Raw genomic sequence first — 21083 nt, 5'->3', positions numbered from 1 at the left:
CAAAAAAATATGTTTCCTTCTCAGCACTGAAAATCTCCTTTTCAGAATGAAATCCATCACGTTTTCCTAATATACTTCTTGTAGAGGAGGGGAAGGAAAGAAAATCTGGACAGAAGAAAGGCAAGTGCTGGTGGGAAAGTGAAAAGACACAGCCTACTTTATTCTAGCCATTTCATCCATCTTGTTGGACTAATAAAATGTCAAGTGGAGTTCCTTGATATTTAATCATGAAGAGTGCGTGGTGGTGCCAAGCTCAGGCTTGCTGCAGCTTTGGGAGGCTTAAATACAGACCTGTGTACATTTTGGATATACCCAAAGGAGGACGTTTCACAAACCTGCAACGTAAGTGACACACAACTGATATGAATAGGAGGGAGTTCCTACTATGCCTGCTTTGTAAAACATTATTTTTTTTCCTGACTTGCTCTTCCTGACCCTAGGAACAAGTTTCCCAGCTTTATTTAATCTTTTTAAATAAACTTTCATTCCCAATGTAGTAAAGTCACTCTCACACAGAGACGTCACAAACTGATGGACAAGCAATAAAGAAATTGTTGCATTCTTACAAGTGCGGTCAGCCTGCAGCTGTGTGCATGACTGCGCATATTTGTGCAGCTCCCGCCGGACGCTTTTAGGGGGAAAAAAACTTCACAAGCTGACCCCCACTCTTAAAAAAACAAACAAAAAACAAAAGTGAAGCATCATGGGAGACATAAGTAGCAAAGGGTTTTGGCTCATTCCAGACTCCAAACGACATTATTAGATGAAACTATCATACTATCAGATGTAATGGACACCACATCTGATAAGGGAGATAAGTAAGGGCGGCGAGGATAGAATCGCTTTATGTGATATGAATTAATTTTCATTGGTGGGGAGAGTGTAAAAGGAGTGAAATTCTCTGTGATTTAGAAGATAAACAAATAGAAAAAGGGAGGAGAGGAGGTGCAGAGGCTGTGAGGGAGGCGACTCGTTTCCTCTTGCATTAAAAGTGTAAACGGTGTTTAGCAGAACTTAAGAAGGACTGAAGGCATTTTAAACATGTGGTAATATTTCACATTGTTGCATATTGGTTTCGTAAATCATATATTGAAGGCTTGACTAGAAAAGATGGAAGTGAAGGGAAGGGAGGGAGGAAAGGAAAGGAAGGGAGGGACAGAGGGAGGATGGAAAATGAGGAGAGTTGGAGAGGATTTATGATCCTGTTCCCCTGGTCTCGTTACTTGCTGTAACCGGCCCCCAGAGTGGGATCGCAGGGTCTGCAGTCCCCAGCCCAGAGATCAGAGTAATGGAAATTCCACATTTCTACACTGCTACAGCATGACGTCTGTAGGGCAGCGGATGAGTCAAAATAAAAGCTGAAAACTGACTCAATTTCTTAAGCGTCTGGAGCTAAAATTGAATACTGTGTATTAGGTAGAGAGCTAAATATTTCCTTTCTAAAATCAGCATTTCCTCCGATTGCAGAAAGGCATATTTAAGTGACAGCTTCTTTTAGCGGGAGGCTCCTTTTTTTAAAACCACTACTATTTCTGAAGCAGACGTCAGGACAGCGGCTGCCTGAGGTTGTGGAGACGATGTGAGGCGGCGTGCTGCCAAGGTAATTTCTTGACAGTCTGTGCTGTTCTCTAATAGCTCCCCGCCAATGAGAGGAGGGTCTTTTACAAAGCCAATAAAGAACCGGCACGGCTCATAAAAGTGACCTGCCTCACCCGTTGAGTAAGTTACCACCAAAGCCACTTAAAGACTGTAAGCTTTTATGTGCTCTTCATGAATCTAATACATCACAGAAATTATGTTTTCCTTAAGGTTTGTCTAGTGTTGCTGTCCATGATATTTGGACTGAGAGGTGAAGAGATTAGTCAATTAATTAATTAAAGCCACTGACATTAATTAGCAAATATTTTTATAATCGATTATTCGTTTCAGTCATTTCTCGAGAAGCTAAAATACAGAACATTATCGGGTTGCAGTTTCTTTAATGTGAGGATTTAATACATCTCTTATATATGTCTGTAAACTGGGTTTCTTGACTGATTGTCAGATTAAAAAGCCAATATGAATATGTCACCTTGGGGTCTGGGAAACTGTGATGGGCATTTTTCCCTATAGACTACCGACATTTTATAGACAAAAAAATTTATAAAGAAGGTAATTGGCAGATTAATAATAATGACAATAATCATTAGTTGCAGCTCTATTTATAATGCATATTGTAATTATTTAAATTTTTCAATAAAATCATTCTTTTACAAACTATACATTATTAAATGTCTAAGATGAAAAATCTACCGCCTGAACTGTAAGAGGTGACAAGCAAACATAGTTGTTTCAAAACAAATGGAAATGAATATGCATTTCAATTTAATTTTGCTTGTTACACATTTAATAGGAAAATTTTAGGTGAAAATTTAAAGCAAAAAAAAAAAAACAGCAGTGAAATAAATAAACCGACGCTCAAACACTGACGAGAAAATATTTCAAACGTGTGTGTGTGTGTATGTGTGTGTGTAAGCATGGATGCACAAGCACACACACATACACACACACATTAGCGCAGAGCTGTTGGCACCTGCCTGTTATCTCTTCCCCTCAGACCTGGTTTTCCATTGTGCTCCATGGGAGAGCTACAAATTGAGATCTCAAACATGAAGAGGGGGGCAAATGACTTGTGTCTAGAAAATCAAATCCACTAATGTGTTACATGTACAAATTCACAGGCCTCATATTAGAGATTAATGTATTCCTCTTTTATCGAAATGTACCTTTTTCAAAGATATTTATAATGGACCCTAAAATTAAATTCATAATAAAAGGACTAACACTGAAGACATTACAGTGAACAGGAAATATTTGTTAGTCAGACAGGATTTGATTTGCATGAATCAAAGTGTTATGTAAGGAATCATTTATAGATACTTTGAATTCCTTTCTTTAGTTGTGATTACTGTGTGCTATTAAGACATACTAAATCAGTCATAAAACATTTAGTAAAGCAAAGAGAAAAAAAAACATTATAAATGCATGTAATGTTTAAAAACTAAGGGACAAATTCAAATTTACACACGGCAGCAGGAGCAGCCTCAGAGCAGGTAATCCTAGCCTGGTAAGTAGAGTTTTGGAACATGTCTTAACAGATCTCCACGGGTAATGACTCAACCCTAAAACCTTTACAGACCATGTCAAATATCTGCTGTGCCAAACTTTTTTTTCTTTTTCTCCCTCCAACCTGCTGGATCCATCATTCTCAAAATACACAGGTGCCTTCAAATTATCATGGTCCTGCGCACAGGCTGAATAGGAAAAAAGACTACACTGCCCATTTAGGCTTCTGAAACTGGTGTATTACAAAAAATAGATATACTGTAACTTCAATCTGCCCACATTTCTGCTTAGGCATTTATCTCCTTTCTCTCTAAATCCTGAAATTGCCTCAGAAAAAAACGGGGGAGAGATACTTTCCCCTCTTCGCACATTTTCACAGAGTGGTGCACAACTTTCTTTCTTCCCGTTTTTTTTTTCTCCAGTGAAAATTGAAGAGGCTTTATGTCAAATACGGCTAAAGCCAGCCTCTCCATATCAAACAACGCAGCGCGAAAATTACTGTGGCGATGATAAGGCTGCCAGATAGAGTGGGAGAGGAGAGCGAGAGGGGAAAAAAACTGAAAGGAAGTGACTCTACTCAATTATACTGCAAAATTGGTATGACTGAATATTTTTCATTCAGGTGACTGATAGTATCAGTGAAACTGCAATGCAGATAAATAAAGGAGCCTTCTGTCAAGAATAAACACCATTAATCATGAAGCCAGCTTCTGCGTGACCGCCTGTCCCCCCGACTTACACCATAGAGAAAGTATTAAAGAGGGGGGAAGCGAGATGGGGGAGGGAGGATGGAGGGAAACCAGTGACTGCACCAGAGAAGGGTGACCTATGAAGTCACACAGAATGGGTTTTGGACAGTTAGAGAGGAGGATGAAAAAGTGGCTTTCGTCTCTCTGCCCTGCTTTTCGGTGACAGCAGCCATATCTGGACAGAAATTATCTGATGAGATTATGAAATAATCATTAATTCTTTTTGTAATTTATTGCACCACTTCACATTCTGTTTTAGTCTAGACGATATTCAAATGTGAAAATTAATAGCAAATCATCAAGCAGGCTATGATTTTTTTTCTTTTTTAATTACAGAGAAAAAATGTTGCTTGCAAATAACAGCAACATTACAAAAAATATATAGTTGAAAATTCCAGCAACTGTGTCATATGTTTGACTAAAAATGCAGCCAGAATTGGTAAGAATTACCTTAAAGGATGGCATGAAACTGAAATCTCAACTATTAAATGAGGCCTTGACACAGCAAAGTCAAATCACACCATAAATAGCCATTGATGAAGCTGCACACTTTTCCCCCCTCTAGCTCATATAAAAGCTACACTAGACCCTTTTGTCTTTCTATTGTTTTGCAATGTGTGTGTGTGTGTGTGTGTGTGTGTGTGTGTGTTGCAATGCTCTGCCTCGTCCCATCTGGAAGGAGGTGTTGAGATAAGACCGTGGTCTTTATGCTAAGCAACACGCCGCTCCTCTATACCCAGATTGGGCGCTCTGACAACAGTTTATGTAAATAACAAAACAACACGGCATAAATCTTAAAAAAAATAAAACTCTGCGCCAAAGGCAGAGGACAGCGAGGGGGTAGCGACTGAGAGTTGGTGTAGAAACAGTGGGAAATTGGTGAGAATCTTACATGGCCACAGAAAATATAAAATGATGCTTCTGAAGCAACATAGCTGACGCAGCCCTTAAGTCAGTTAACTCCTTTCTGGTATTTCATTTCAGAGCTGAGGCTGTGCTGCGATGACAGAGATGTGCCGCTGCTCTCCCCTGGTACCTACAGAATACCTTCCAGTCAGGCCCGGGCCCGCAGCTGAACAAACACACTCCTGAATGAAATAACCACAGAGGCTGGGAGCAAGGAAACACACCCCCACAGCCCCCCACCTGCACTCTACTTCCACACTGACAGAAAACACGGTCCATGACTTTATTCATCAGTCACACTTAGAAGTTTTCTTTTCTTTAAAATAAAAGTCTGAATTTCAGAACAGAATAAAAATACAGTATATAAACTAATTTGTGTTTTGGAATTTGGAAAATGTAGACTGGATTATATATTATTTATATTGATATATTTAATTTATATATTTATTTCTGTTTTACTTCTCCAGATAGTTAAAATGTTACTTTTGTGGTTCAAAGTTATTTGAAACAGTGCACATGCTTCAACCAAATGATTTTTTTTGTTAAGTTATATATATAGTATAAATATTTAACCCACAATGAAATTGGGGGGGGAGTGAAAGCTCTGCTCATCCTTTTTGCTTTACAACTTTACAAACTCCTAAATGGACTTTATTCTGTCTTAAATCCACATACGGTAACTACGCAAAAGGTTGTGAGTCAATTGCTTATCCCATAAGAATGTTTTGTTGTTTTAGTGGCCCCATTCACAGCACGAGGGCCCGGGACTCCAGAGCAAACTCCGATGCTGATAATTGACTTGTGACGAATACCTCTATTTGTTCTGAGCGGTCTCCGGGTGACCGAGAGCCGGCGCTGAGCCGCATGAGAGGGCTGTTTTGTTTTGCTGTGTACCGTGGTCAGGCAATAAAGCTGGAATGAAAGGAGCGGTCTCTTCTCTTGGCCCCGACCTCCCCCCAAACTCCCATTAAGCCAGTCCCGCACAATGGTGGTGGCAGAGGGGACCAGAGCTCCCATGGAGAGCCTGCTCTTCACCGATCAATGTGTTTATTTAAGCAGGAAGCATCTTCTCTGAAGCAGGAAGGGTTCTTTCTCTTTTTTGGTGAGGCTGGGGTTCAGCTGTTTCCAGACCAGAGAAGTGCTGGAGAGAAAGAGCTACCTTCAGGACAGGAAAGACTTTTGCTGGTCCTGGATCAGTACTGGCTTTGCTTAAGTTCAGAGGTTATGGAAAGTCAGAAGAGGCTTGCTGTTAGTTGGTGTTGGTTTATTTTCAAACTGAGGTTCTTGAAACTCTTGAAAAGTGTTGTTCTTTCATGTGAATATACGGGTTCCTCAGCAAAGCAAGCACCCATAAGAAGGGACCCCACCCCCCTTATTGACCCTGAGGCTTTAATATTGAATGGCACATTGGTACCTTCCCCACAAGAAATCATAAACTAAACGATTAGCCTCTGTCTGTAATTGCGCTCTCCCTTGCCTAATAGAGGAGGTGAGGTAAAGAAGGAAAAAAACAAAGGACAGTTAATTTGTGATTTCCTCTGCTCATTTGAAGGCAAATTAAGTGTCAAACAGCTAATACAGAGCATATTTCATTTTATGAGCTTTTAATTTAATTCTACCGCCTCATATCGCTGGAGCCCGTTAGCTGCGCTGCTAACACCCGCTCCTCGTCTGAAAACGGGGGCCATAAATAAACATGTTTCAATTAGGCCCTTCACAGTAATAGGATATGATTCTGTTCATTTGCCACGTACGGATGGTTGATGTGTCATTGTGGCAGAGAGGAAACAAGCTGCTGGGCGTTCGCGGTGTTTTGCTCTGGCCACGGATGCCCAGTGGTGACTGGCTTGTGTGCGTGGCGGGGGAAGCTGGCTGGATTGATGGAGCTGCCGCAGGGCCAACCCAACTGTAATTACAGGCCGTAATGAGAGGCTGCATGGGGAAGTACCGCAATAATAGTCCCTGTGTACTTAGGCATATCTTTGAGAGGGCTAATAACGATTAATTCTGCTCACCGAGGAGAACTTGTCTTAAAACAATTCAATATTTCTCCATAAGCCGCCTCCTTCCATAGCGACAGCTATACGTTGACTGCCTCTATTTGCTCTTGCTGTTCAAGCAGCATTGCTGAGCAGAATGCATCAGTTTTAAATGTTCAGAGAGGTTTAATCTTTGGCTGCAGCTCTACGGTCGTAAAGTTTGGCCACAGCTAAAACTTGCACAAAGCTAAACCTGGAAGTGTAATTAACTCTAATTTGCCATCAGGTGGTTGGACCCAGTTGTTATACTGATGAGTTCTTCTTTTCGCTATGGAATTCAGTGCCGCTTTTTCAATAAAGCAGGCAATATTGTTGCTTCCCTGTGCAAAGACTCAAAAGTAGTTGAGATCATTTCTGCATGAAACCCACGTAAGTTTATAGATAACGTGTGTGACAGTGAGTTCACAGACTTGATTTAAATAAGGCTAGCCACTAAACAGCTGTCTTATAATAATGACAAATAGTTTCCCTCAGCATAGCTTGTCATATTAAAACAGCTCTATGCTTAATGGCTCGGATAAATAGGCCATAAGTAGCATGGCGGAGCACGGCCGTGTCTCCAGTGACAGCAAACCAAGCGCACAGATAACTCCTGTCCGGACAGAGTGACTGAAGACACCAGCGCTGCCTAACTTCTCCCCCTTAATTCGATTCCCTGGCTCCGTGTTGTCCCTCCACCCCCTCCTCATTTCTTTCCTCCCCCTCCCTAACCTGTGCCCCAGATCGTACCAAAGCACTCCTGACGGATAACAAGCCAGGCTGTTTGTTCGAGCCTATGTTGCCGGTGCGTGTTCGCCCCATTATCTCCGCATAAGCTAAATGCTAAATTATATTTGCCATTTTGTTTGCAGTGACACGGGGCATCAATCACCTCCCTATTTTATTTCCTCGCCTCCCCCCCCCCCCCCACACACACACACTTTTTTTCCCTCTCTTGCAGCCCCTGAGCAGGAGATGAGGGGTTGAGAGGTAGGGTGGGCCGGAGGTGGGGAGGCGGAGCGGGGGGGGGGACATAAAAAATTCATTACGCTTAGTGGCACATCAGCAAGGGAAAGATATGACTCCTGAGGAGGAGAAGGGGGAAGTTGATAATGATGAAGAATATCAAACATAATGCGGCCCAAGTAGCTGCCCCAGTCAATTTGTCCTCGTCGCGCGGTGATCGCTTCCTTCGTGTCTGCCGGTAGGAAACAAGCGCCGCAAGGACGATGAAGCATCTCCTTATGGTACTCGCTGTTTGGATGCGAAGAATACAAATGATGGAAAGAGTAAAAGAGTCAGAAAGAGTGAAAGAAGGTGACTAAAAGTCAGGAGAAAAAAAGGGCAATTTGTACACGAGTGTATGTAAGTGAGCTGAGGGAATGTGAAGAGTGCTTTGAAGTTCTGTGCTGACCTGGCCAGCACCGTCAGAAACCCTACAGGGAAATACGAGACTACTGTAATAAGAGTTCCCCTGCTTATAAATACTTACCACTCTCTCTTACGAGGCATGACACCATGTTTTTACTTCATATTTGATAGCCTGTTCATGCATGTGATTGGATAAGGCGCGCTGGTTAGTTGTACACAGTTTGTGTGTCATGAGCCCATCTGTGTCTGTCAGAGATGGCTACATGTCAGCAGAGGCATTGCTTCCTTCTCTTGACAAGGCTTGATCACTGCTCTTATGAGAATTGCACGCTCCCAGGCTCCCCTCGCCCTGCTCTCATTTCCATGTCTCTGACACATGTTCATTTGCGTGTCTCTGACATGCGGATCATGTTGCGCACGTACAGGGCCGTGGCCTTTGATCCTGAAAGGCAAAGAGAGGCACCCGAGCACCCACGAGGAGGATGCTCCACACCCACAGGCGGAAGGGAGTTTAGGAGCTTGATTTGTATCGCCATTAGAAGCGGGGGATGCGTATGATGCAGCTGAATCAAATGTGTTCTCAGGTATGATCAGAGGGTGTGCGTGTGTGTGTGCGTGTGCTTGTGCGTGTGTGACCAGTTTGACTTACACGTGAAGAGGAGGCACAGGGGAAGGCTCGTAGATGTAACGTCCCTGGGCATGTCTGTCGTCGATTGGCACGGGAGGATGGAAGGTAGGGAAAAACTGTGGCGCAGCTGTGAAGAATAACAAGAAGAGAAAAAGAAATGAAATATAAGACGAGTTTTTTTCCTTACACATGCTAACACTCCTGGTTCCTATAAGAAATAATTATTGTCATGTGCATTCATTCCCTCCTCAGCTAATCTAAACAGCAGCTATAATGAAAGGCAGTGGTTGATGGCTATCTTTCAGCAGACCCACCCAAATTAGACCTCATTAAATTCACTGAACTAAAAGCTGCACTGCTCCAAAATGTTCACGGAGGAAGTCTTTGTAAATGTCTCAAGGCTGATAGAACTCAAAATAAAAAGCCATAAATAACCGTAAGAAAAGCGGCCAAATGGCATGTTTCGCACCATACCAAGCATAATATCTTTTTGTATAAAGGATAACATTTAAGTACAACCAATGAAATGTACAAAATGAGAACAAAAACATCCTTTTCCGTTTCAGTGTTTTGTCACAACTGCCGGAGAGTATTGAGAGGCTTCATTTTTCCCCCTCCAGATAAAACATTAAAACATTTGCATAATATGAGCTCTCTCTATCTCTATTTTTACCCCTGAAATTGAAACTGTTGCGCTGCCACAAGGCTGGATTCACATGTGTGCGCACTCATTCTCTAACCTCAACTGCACTCCACGCCATAATCTTTAAAACTTGAAGCTGGAATTTTGTGTTGCAACTGTACATCCATTGTTGGACAAGTTGCAACGAGCAAACCATGAGTGGGAGTTTTGCTCAAATGCTGCCTACCTGAGGGTCGAGTTGTGAAACTTAAATGGGTTAAAACATGTACAGAAAGACAGGAACAGTAAATTACTAACACACAAACGCAAGACTTTAGTGTCCACACAACAAAAAAATTAACACTTCTTTATTCACATGCTTTATGAACACTTCTCATTGCCAGAACACGTCACTTTATTGCCTGTTACTGAGACCACTGCCAAGTTGTGTATCACCACCCTGAGGCAAAGCATGTGTCAACATCTGCATACCTTCACGCAGCAAGTCTATGAGGCTGCTAGCTATGTGTTTTTTGCTTGTAAACATTTAGAAGCATGTGCCAAGAGGGCAGATGGCCAAACGGTGGGGTGCCCGACAGCTCTACCAGTGTTGGTGCATGCCAAAAGCAGCTGCAGTAATGGGCAGCACAATAGGTTTTTATCCCCCAGCATCTCGCAGGTCTGCTTACCTCATCACCCATTCATTCATTTGTATGATAAATGTCAGCTTGGGGCAACACAGCAACAATTAAGAGGCAATCAATTTGGTGTTTGTAATCCTTCAGCATTAGGATGCAAGTCTTAAAGAGGTACTTCAAGGATTTAGTACTGGGGGACATGCAAGAGACAAATTCTCAAAATAGAAGCAGCAGAGGCCAAGATATCCTGACTTTTAGTCCCTAATATAGGCCTCCAAATGCATACCCAGGTGATGTAACCTAAGACTTTGGAAAGCTCTCTCCAAAGCCAGAGACAACATTATATAGCTGTTTTAACATGCTATATAGTACTCCCTGTGACAAGAAAATCGAGTTTGACTTGTTGAATTGGTACCTCATTAATTTCAAAACCCTGGCACCCTACAACTTGCGTGAAAACAGCAACCCCTATTGTTTTCGGAAAAGCCCCACACAACTGTAGCAGAGAGGCTGACATCGCTGCAGCAGTTGAGAACTTATTTTCTTTTGTTGAAGCCACAGAAAGCATTTTTTTCAGATTCCATACCTTGCTTGGCGCAATCTACTGAAACCTGTTGTTGGCGAAGAAAAAGTCTAGTGGGATTGACTGGCTCTGCAGGTCAGGAATCAAGTGAAATTATGCACAAACAACTCATATAAATCATATAAATCCAAATTAATCTTTATTGTTTAATCTAATTGTCGACTGCATGGTCCTGTTGGAAATGGTGTGTTACATTAAGTCCCGCTAAAAGGTCTCTAATTTCTAATTACTTCTTGTTGATTATTGTGTAATGTGCTCAAATACCCCCTGAAATATAGCAATATAGTAATATTAGAGCACATTAGGGTTTGCTTAAAGTGCTCAACAAGTAAAAAGAAAACTTTTAGAAACCAATCGAGGGTTTTCATCCTCTTTTTGCAACTGTAGAGATAAGTGGTAAAAAAGCCTCCTCCATACAGCTCTGGCAAGCGTCTGACCACTTCGTCTCTGTCTGTTTGATAGTTTCCTCCTGATGACTCAGTTTTGGCTTGGCTCACCTCGGCTGATTCCAGAGCTGCTGAGGGAGGGAGGGATGAGGGGATGCTGGGATAGAGGGATGGGCTTGTGGTAGACAAGGGCAGAATCTGTTTTGTTTTTCTCTCCAAAGTTCCACTCCAAGGCTGTCGGCCCTTGGCTGTCAAGAGTCGGAAATGAACCTTCAGGTTTACCGGGGCCTATGCACTGTGTTCTAGCTTGATGGAAGTAAAAGCTTCCTGTTCTCTAATCTTACTGATCCCTGCCCACATCGCATGAACTGTATACTAACTTCTGTCCTGTTGGGCAATGGGGGATGACTGTAGAGATTACAAACACTGAAATAATGTTAAAGACCCCACCCCTTCACCCCCGCAACACACACTTCATTCCCACATCCGCCACTCCTCACTGAATTACCCAGATCCCCCCTTATGTTTATGTCTCTGGAGCTCCTCACTCAGCACAGCCCTGTGCCTAGACTGGACGCTTTTATCCTTGCTCCTTCATCACTCTTTCCTTCCCTCCCTCCCTCCTCTCGTTGTGGCCCATAACTTTGCTGCATGGCAAACCGTTCCGCCGAGGTTTATTTAAATCCAACTCAGAAGTTTACTTTACCATGGCTATCTAAATAGAGCCTGCCACCTCTTTTACGCCAGCGCAGCTCTCCATTAGCAAGGCAAACAGCCCTGTGTCACTGGGGGGAATGTATACAGTCGCTTAGAACTGAAGGCGAAGGAGAGAGGGGGCGAGACTCCATCCTGCAATCCATCTCCAGTGCTTCCAGTAGGGACTCCTTACTGTTTACTCGGCGACTAAATTGCCCCTGCTCTTCTGGATATTCAGGGGTATTCTTGTCCTATACAGCTGGAAGGCACATAGGAAGCCAACACACACGTCACAGTTTTTACCTTCCCGCTGCGGCCACACACCACAGCAGATCCAGCATTCCTAAGGAAAGTGTAATTACGAGGGTTTTGTCCCGGTCGCTTATGGTGAACCACTACCGGCAAAGTGAGAGGGATTAAAAAAGGCATCTCAACCAATCAAATGCAGAAAGTCAGTAATCTAGGAACACTGGATACCAAACCTTGTTGAGATGCATCTTTTGAAATGTAGAACTTTGTATAGGTCTCTACCAATTCATCAGCTCTTCAGAACTCTTCTCCAACATTTTAATGACCCCAGTGTAACTTTTCAGAGTAGCAGTATTAATTTTTGGCTTAAATTTTTCCTTTTTTAAATTCTTTTAGGAGAAGGGATGGAAGTCATTAAGATATGATTACAAATGGGTCCTAATGAAAGGGCAATTAGAGGCAAACTTTGACCAGGCTCATTAATTCTAATTCAACACAAACACACCATGCTCAGGACCAAAAGCCAGCTTCCCCTTCATTAAAGAGAGGATGGTAATTGCCTTGTCCTTTATTGGACACTTGAATCATTTCAAAAGAAGGGGGAGGACAAGGGGAGGATAAAGCCTAAAGCACATCATTTGCAATATCCTTATTGGTTAATCTCCTTTCATAATGGAAGTTTTACCACAAAGGATCTTCACTGTGCTTTGGAACGTTTGTGATGTGATACTTTAGGACAATTTGGGCTGTCACTCACAATTCTGATTTTGGTTTTGATAATACACAAACAATTTCTATTCTTTCTCTTTTGTTGTCAACTCAGCATTGTGAGTTTATTGTCTTGACTGCTAAACCTGGGCTCCTCCTCTCCTCTGGTGAGGGTTCACTGACTCTTCTCTAACAGAGTGTCACCCGCAGGCGAGGACGAAACACTCTTCCATAAACACTGCACTTCTCATTGACGCTCTCCTGCGAGAGCACAAAGAGCCAGTGACAGATTGTCATAAGCTACTAAGGCGGAGTGAGAAAAGGGCTGCTGGGTCCTGCTCCAGAGGTTTGTGAATTGCTAATGTGGAACATATGAAGCCTGTGCCGGGGCTGTGACTGCCAGATTTCATTATGCCACCTCTCTCCCCGCTCATGATCTCACTGTTCAGGCACGCTCGTCTGCAGCGAGGCCTGCAGTTAAACCATAAGTTTGCAACACTTCGCAGAGTGTGTGAAAGATGCTCCAGACTTTGTTTGTTCGTGTGTTTGCAAGTGCATGTGCGTGCAACTTGTGTCGCTCCTTTATAGGAGTGAATACAAGCACATATCTTTACTGTGCAAAAAAAAAGGACAACGTAGTTCCAGGAATATTTCTTAAAATTAACCGCAGCACACTTTACATATGTCCATGAGTTTTGAGCAGTTCCACCCAAAGGTGATTTTCCCTTCTCATACTGTTTCATGTGAATAATTTTTATAGGCCCAAAGAAGGAAAACTATTTAAAATATACACAAAAAAAGATTTTTCTTTCTTCCTTCCATTTCTTCCCTTTTCTATTCTGTTAATCACTTGCCAGTTTGTCTCACCCCTTAAAGGACTCACGAACCCATGTTGGGAAATACATAACATACAGCATATCTAAAACACCAACTTGTAACATAAGGTTTGGACATCAGTAGTGGAGATTCAAAGCACCAATTTTTCCACTAGACAGTATTTTGTACCATATTTAAATCATCAGAGAAAGAGAAATAAATCATCATAAAACAAAATAATATATACTTGAAAATACTTTCCTTTTAGTAAACACAGATATGACAGGCATGACTATGAGTATTCAGTTTGTGCCTAGACTCTATAACTTAGTGTACTTGTCTAAAACTGCTTTCTTCAAAAAAATATGATACTGAGCTTCCCTACAATTATCTGGCTGGCAACAGAAGGAGATGGAGAAGCCCCTTGCAGACTATCAGTAGAAGAAGTTTGGAGGCTGGCTCTCTTGTGAAGGTAAATTCTCCGTCTGATGATTCCCTTCACACCCCTTCTCTCATCATGTTTGCTTACACTGAGACCTCAAGCTGTTTGGACATGTAAATAACACTTTCGGAGACTGTTTAGCTAAGCTCAATGGGAGTTGCTGTTGACTTTTGGAGCGCTTTGCTTAATTATGGGTCCCAGATTGTTTCAGGTCTAATGGCCTAATTACCGCTGTATAAATTAGCCTAATGTTCTTGCTGAGCAGCGCTTTCTATACTATATGCAATGATTGGGCACTAGAACAGAGAAAGCCTTTCTTCAGCAAAGAGCAATAGTAAGGAGGAAGCAGAAGAAAGCAAGTAGAGGTTAAATAACAGAAGAATGTTAAGTGTTGCCATGCCAATCTCTCTGCCATTCATCATAACGCAAGGCTGGCCGATCACACTCTGCCCTTCCTCTGTAAATCAATGGATTTTTCCTCTCTCTTCCGCTGTGTTCTCCTCTGTTTTCCCTGTCTCTGTTGCTCAATTGCTCTCACACCCCTAAACGCAAATAGTCTTGTGGGTAATCGTAATTAACATGGTGAACCAGAAAAACAGAGCAGAGAAAGTGAGCAGTAAAAAGACAAACGTCAGCTATGCGCGATAACACGCTCTCTGTACAAGCAAACATTCCATCGCTACTTGCTGTCAGAAGTAATTTGTTTGTCTACACTGAACAAGTCGGTCAATGCCCATCCTTTCTCTTCATGGTTCTACAAGTCTATGCATATTTGCTCTGGGACTTAATGTTCAAGCAGCTTATCTCTTTGTGCCAATATTTACAAAGTTACATACAGGAATTTTTTTCATTCACACAAGGTTCACTTTGCTCATACATCATCCATGTGACATGCAAAAATTCCCTGCCAAACTTTATCTAAAAGTTCAAAGTTTTACAGATAAGTATCCCGTGTGAAATATGTATCCATTTGCAGGACATATATCTGAAATAATATACAGTAAGAAACCCTGATTCTAGCAACCAGGAGTCAGGAACCAGAATAATGAAGATCAAGATCTAGGCTGTGCTCCAAGCAACTTGCAGTTACCCCTTTTCCTCCATAAGTCACACAGATATCTTAATGGAACTCCGGCATCTGCAAGACATTTACCAAGCCGAGTCAATCTTAACAAATTGCACGCCAGCACAAGGACCCTTGCCTTGCTTCAGAGTGGAGCTAAGCACGCACACTGCTCTTCCAGGGGCCCCGAGCACCATGCAACCCCAGCTATGCCCCGTTCTTCTTCCCTTTCCCACCTCCCGTCCTCCCGCTATCCCAGTGTAGATCGGGGAGTGAAGGTTATTTCACGAGGCCTCTGTGGAGCACCAATCTATCTATTTGGTGAATTTCTCCAGATTGGGATAAGCTGGGGAGCAGAACAAAGCGCTGTGCGTTGCCCCCCCCCCCCCTTTGCTCCAGTATCCTCTCTACCCTACCCCACCCTCCAGCTTCCTCTCCCCCCACCCAGCTGGGGAGAGATTTACACAGCAGTTTAGTAGCTGAAACACCGCACTACACCTCTTTCCCCTTCTCTCTCTCTTCATGTCTCACATCTGTCTAGCTCCTTCTCTCCAAACGATGATACCTCTCAGAGAGAAGAGAGTTGATTTAAACCTCAGGTTAACTCACCAGGACTTTGCTACATTTATTGTGCTTCAACTCCCACTGTGTGATTTATTCAACTCAAATACAATGTTTTTTTAGATCAATATTTAGGAATTGGGGTCACCACAGAAATGAAAAATCAGTCAGCAATTGTTTTTTTAAACAAGTTTTTTAAATGCCTGTATCATAGAAAATCTATGATTATTTGGGATTTACTGCAACATCTATACACTGTATGAGTTAAGGTCATATCAGTGACAGTGTGCATGATTGCCACAGCTGTATCAGGCTACTCTGTGATAGACTGACCCTCACCCGTCACAGCTCCTCACTGGGCCCCTATGCAGGTGATACTGAAACTGCATGGGGCTGTGTGATAGTGACTGTGAGGCTAATACAACTGCATTGTAATAACACACAGGCTGGACACTGCTAAAGGATACCGCACAGTTTCTCATTTTTGAATTATGCTGAGAGGCCACAAGCTGGTCATTTTTATTTATTTATCTATTGTTCACAAAATTACAATTCCAGGTAGCCATTGTTCCCAGTTCAGTTCATGTGCTATGAATATCAACTTGCAGAGACTTTAATCTTGGTTAAGAATGGCCATCCATCACAGTGACCATTTTGTCACCTTTGTTTTTATGTCAAAATTATATGTTATCGCATGGTAATGGGGTTAAAAGAAGGGGCCAGTTTAAAAATTCTCGTCAGTGGTGCATTCAAGGGTACTCAGGGAGAGCTGCCAAAAAGTGATGCATTAATTAACTACGCTGCAGAAGAAAACAGAATTCAATAAGTGAAGAGACATGGATGTTGCAAAAAGGGTACCATGTTGTCTCGTGCATTAGAACGGCTGCAGTTTGAGAACCAACTCTGCAATCTCAATCTTGGAAAATCTTTGAATTCACAACACAGTTGAGTTCATAACTGGCAGTAACATGTTCTTGACGATATATCTGATGCAAGTTGTAAACCTCTGCAAGCTGATTTTCATATGTTAATTTGAGAAAACCAGTGGCTGCCTGGAAGGTGGGAAATCAATATGAAAACATACTGTATCCTTAGGAAAATGGCCGTGCATACAAAATTTTTAAAAAGTTTATAAGCTTAACATTCAAGGTCACCAGTGCAGTCCTTTGATATATTTTACAATCAAGTGGTCTTTCCCCCTGAACTGTAAGTCTATTCCTCTATTTTCCTCCAAACCCATACAGACATTAGACAAAGTCTGTGCAGGCCTCTAGAGGTATGTGGCCATTATTTGGGGTAATGGAGGAAACTGTGTGTCACAGAGCAAAGACAAAGCCAAGTCATAGCAATCAGACAAATGGCTCCTGTGCTCTGCAGGGCCAGACAGGGGTCGACACTTCTGGACCAATTAGGTCGAATGAGTGCAACAACATCTGGAACTCTGATTCTCTCTCTTTTTCACTCTCTGTGCTCTTTGCATTGCTGTCACCTTAGCCTCACTTTCACCCTCTCTTTCACTCTTGCATCGTCTTCCTAATTCTGTTAGTTAATCCTGCTCCCGGTCTATCTCTTTTTCTTTGCCTCTCTCGTTATTCAAAGCGCATCCTTCTGATCTCTCCCCTTTCCCTCCTCACAGCATCCCAAAACAAGGACAAAGTTGTAATCCATTTACTGCACCCCTGTCAACAGATTCCACCCAAATAATCCTAAAAGACTTACAACGAGGCCTAGGTACTATCAAGGGAAGGGGAGTGAAGAAGAGGCAGAACGCACAAGGCAAGTGAGAGCCATATCGAAGAGGGATGAGAGAGAAAAACATACAAGGGGAGCAGAGGAGTTAGGCAACAGACTGAGGGGAACTTGTGTCACAGTGATTTGAGTCTTTGTCACGCAGGTGGCGCCCAGGGGTTCCCTCAGCCTGGGCAGAGAGACAAACTGGGGCCCATGTAAACCTTAAAGAGGATTAACCCTGCCGGAGCGCTTTAATGAGACCTGAAAGTGCCGGGCACCGGAGAGCCCCACTGATTGAGCAGCGCTCGAGTCGGCTCCCAACGGTCCGCCGGCCCAGTGGCCCAGCAGCACTGCTGCAGCCCCATGGCCTACAGCTGCCCGCTCACACTGAGCCACATCAAAGCAGCCTGTCTGGGAGAACCCCAAGACGGGAGGAAGGGGAGGGAGGTGGGCATGAGGGAGGTGGAGAGTGTGAGTGAAAGAGAGGTGGGAGGAAGCGGGAGAGGAGGGTGCCTGGATGGAGGAATCCCTTATCTCCTCCTGAGAGGATGCTGCTCTGTGGTGCGAGATTGTCTGGAGCTGCCACCTGTCCCAGGCATCTTTAAAGGCAACACTAAAGCCTGTGATGGGCCTGACCTCCTTGAGCTCCCATTCTTTTATGTCTTTCTTCATTTTCTGCTTTGTTACACCCCCTCCTCCTTCTTCTTCCACTCTCTCTGGCTCTTCTCTCTTTTTCTTACCCCTCTGTCTCACTTACACCCTTAGACTCAGCCCCTGATTCTCTTTCTCTTTTCTTCAGCGATATCTTACATTTCACCAGGCTGCTAGAAACATTTTAATTATACTGTGTTCATCAGCCTCCTCTTCATGTAGAACAATATATACTTGCGACCCTCCAGAGATGAGAGCAAGATATGGGTTGTTGGCTGAAGGGATAAGGGCGCTTATCTTTGCCACTATGTGAGAGGAAGGCAAATACCAAAATACAAAAAGGAGCGATGAGATTTGGATACACAGGAAGCAAACATGTAGAAAGGCATGAAATATTCTCCCACAGCACACAGAGGTGATTATCCTACTGGCGACTACAGGGTAACTTAAGGAGGAGAGAAAAAGCTCAACCAGCTGAGGAGAAGACCCCATGAGCATTTAGTCTTGTTGTTTTTATAGTAGAGTACTTGATGTATTGTTGCCAGTGGTGTTTTCCGCAGTTGATTCTCCTTTTGGATTTAGGAAACTAGATGTAGCAAATCATCATTTTAAGCCTTCACAGCCTTCCTACTTGCCTCTGTGACTTGACTGATTAACCAATCTCATGTGAAAAGAAGTAAAACACACTGACAGATGTTGTGACAATGATACCAAGAAATGCTGAGTATTCTTCTTTGAACATCTTAAGTTCTCTAGAAATTCTTCTTAATTCTTCTTAGCCCCTTCACATTTAATCTTGTCATTGTTAATAAGAACTGCCATTATTCTGAGATATTCAGTTCACACGCATCAGCTTTGTGGTAAGAGTACCACATGACCTTAAGATGCTATGAAAGTGCATTCTTGAAGCACTTCAAACTCTGCTTAACCCCCTTAAATCATCAAGCGCTACAAAGGGTTATGCATGTGAGAATATGACCTATCTTACAGCATGAGATGCCTCTAATAAGCTGTATAAAAGGGGATCATCTGATTATCCCTGGTGCGCTGGACCAAGGGGCCACAGCAGAGCACAGGCCCATGTTGTTCTTACTTGATGAAAGGGTGGATGGAAGGGATCCCTCTCCATTGCCTGCAGTGTGCCCCAGGCTTCTCTGTGCCGGCACACCACTAGGGGACTACACCGTGCCACCACGCTCAAAAAGCCAATATTGAAACAATCACAAAGACAAACACTTACCCTTGAAACAGGCACGTGTTCTCCCACCCCAGGCTCTCCTCTGTACTCCACAGTTCTTTGGTGGAGGATGTTTGAACCTGTATTCCAGCCAGTACTTGTCATGTTTGAACCAACAAGAGGGCAGAAAGTTTGTTCTTTGAGTGGAAGTTCAGAAGAGTTTTCTGTTTGTAATCTTTTTCCACCTACACACACTCTAAAAATGCTCTTTCTTGCTCTCTTTGCACTGTAATTAACTATATAGTCTGGGGGCATTGTTGTGCGGATCACGTTCAGTTTGGTGACAGCTAGCTCATTCAGTTCAGTAGTCAGCTGCATTTTGATACTGAGGCAAAAAGACTGACGCCGGGGCAGCGGCTGGCATGCTACGGCCCAGTAGACCCGAGATCAGCTCAGCACAGCAGTTTAGACTTTAACCCCTGTGATTGTACATGCACCACCCCCCACCACATCATAAAACCCCAGGATGGATTTTCCGTCATGCCTCAGTGTTCCCACTGGCTTTCCCAGAACACAGGGCAAGTATGATCTAGGTAGCAGTCACCTTGGTCCAGGCTCAGCGAGCAGGGTTACATTGATACATGTGAAGGGATCCTTCAGCCAAGAGATCCATACCTCCACTGCCTCTAGATTAGCAGGCTTGGTTTCTGAGATCAGGACAGCAAGGCTTTGGTGTGGGGATTAAGCCCCAGCAGCCAGATCTGGGCTAGATTTTGAAAGAGCTAACCCAAAGACTATAGGACTGATAGGCAGCCATAACAGCCTGGAGACACACTTAATGTGTCTGGTCCACTCCTATCAATGACCAACTGTATCACAGATACAGAACAGCCACAAAACGTATGTCACTTCAGCGCCAAAATACTTAGGGATTGTCTCTAAAGATTGGCAAATTGACTTTCTTTTAGTTGCCTTCCTTTCACTAAATATTCTCTGGTGTTTCAATGCAGTTTTAACATTTGCAAGAAAGCCATTGAAAGGGATGTGCGTTAAGACCCTCCATGGATGTGTTTAGTCTGGCAAAGAAGGGCATGTGTTTAAGAAAGAGACACTTTAAAGAAAAAGATCCCCTTGGAGCAAGTAGAGATGCTTCGCCAGCAAGTGGGCTCACTGTTGCTGCAGGACCACTGACCGGCTAATCAGCACACAATGTAAACAGATGTTGGCGCTGCGCATCCCATTCACACTTCTACACAATTAAGATCTTAAAAAAAAGACTTCTCCCTCATTAATCCTCATCTCAATCCTTTCTTCTTATCCCACAGCAAAGCCCCATGTATTAGTGCTGTGGTAAGAAGGATGTGGACTCTTATCCAGTGTTTGCCCAAGAAAAGCAGCTAAGACTCAGGCATCACCACGATTAGCTAATGCTAACAATAGGGGTAATGTTTCCTTAGTGCCTCCTCTTTTCTGCACTGAAGTGGGTGTAAAAACCAGAGTAAACACAGTCTTACTCCATGGACGTACGAAGAGTGGGATATCACAAGTCTGGGTGAATAGCAGAGATTTACCCAGAGCACAGACCCCTGAAGATAAACCCCCCTTGCTCTCTTCTCGCTGTTCAACTCCCACGCCTCCCAGAGCTACACCACCATGTTAACGACCCAGCGACCAGGTGTGAGGAGGCTGCAGGTGCCGTCGCATTTAGGCACATTAAGCACTGACACACACCAGCGCTAAGAGTAATCGGATTTACCTGGCTGTCTGCTGCATGGCGTGGCAAGCTATGCAAGCACAGCACAAAGGCTTAGGGCCCCCTCTCCATCACAAATACACACACATGCACACACCTGGGATGAATTTAGGAGGTGACAAAGCCCTCATAGAGAGGGACTACCGCTGGTGGAGTAAGGGCTGTGTGTGTGTGTGTAAATTGTGTGTGCTCACATGCGTATGGAACCAGAAACCAGAACAGGAGCTCAT

The 21083-nt window shown here is 43.3% G+C and overlaps 1 protein-coding gene across 1 annotated transcript in view; it reads right to left on the bottom strand.

The window, feature by feature from the left end:
* The window catches only part of gli3 (GLI family zinc finger 3), a 92003-nt gene that overhangs the window by 32636 nt on the left and 38284 nt on the right, over window positions 1–21083 (bottom strand). Inside the window, exon 4 of the mRNA XM_038730904.1 lies at window positions 8799–8904. Coding sequence (XP_038586832.1) covers window positions 8799–8904 — 106 coding nt within the window. The remainder of the gene's footprint in view (window positions 1–8798; window positions 8905–21083) is intronic.

This window comes from Micropterus salmoides, unplaced genomic scaffold (genome assembly GCF_014851395.1).
Source record: "Micropterus salmoides isolate LMB-PRFRI ecotype aquatic unplaced genomic scaffold, ASM1485139v1 Ms_hic_scaffold_1, whole genome shotgun sequence".
NCBI classification, from domain to species: Eukaryota; Metazoa; Chordata; class Actinopteri; order Centrarchiformes; family Centrarchidae; genus Micropterus; species Micropterus salmoides.
This window is presented reverse-complemented; position numbering and strand designations above follow the sequence as displayed.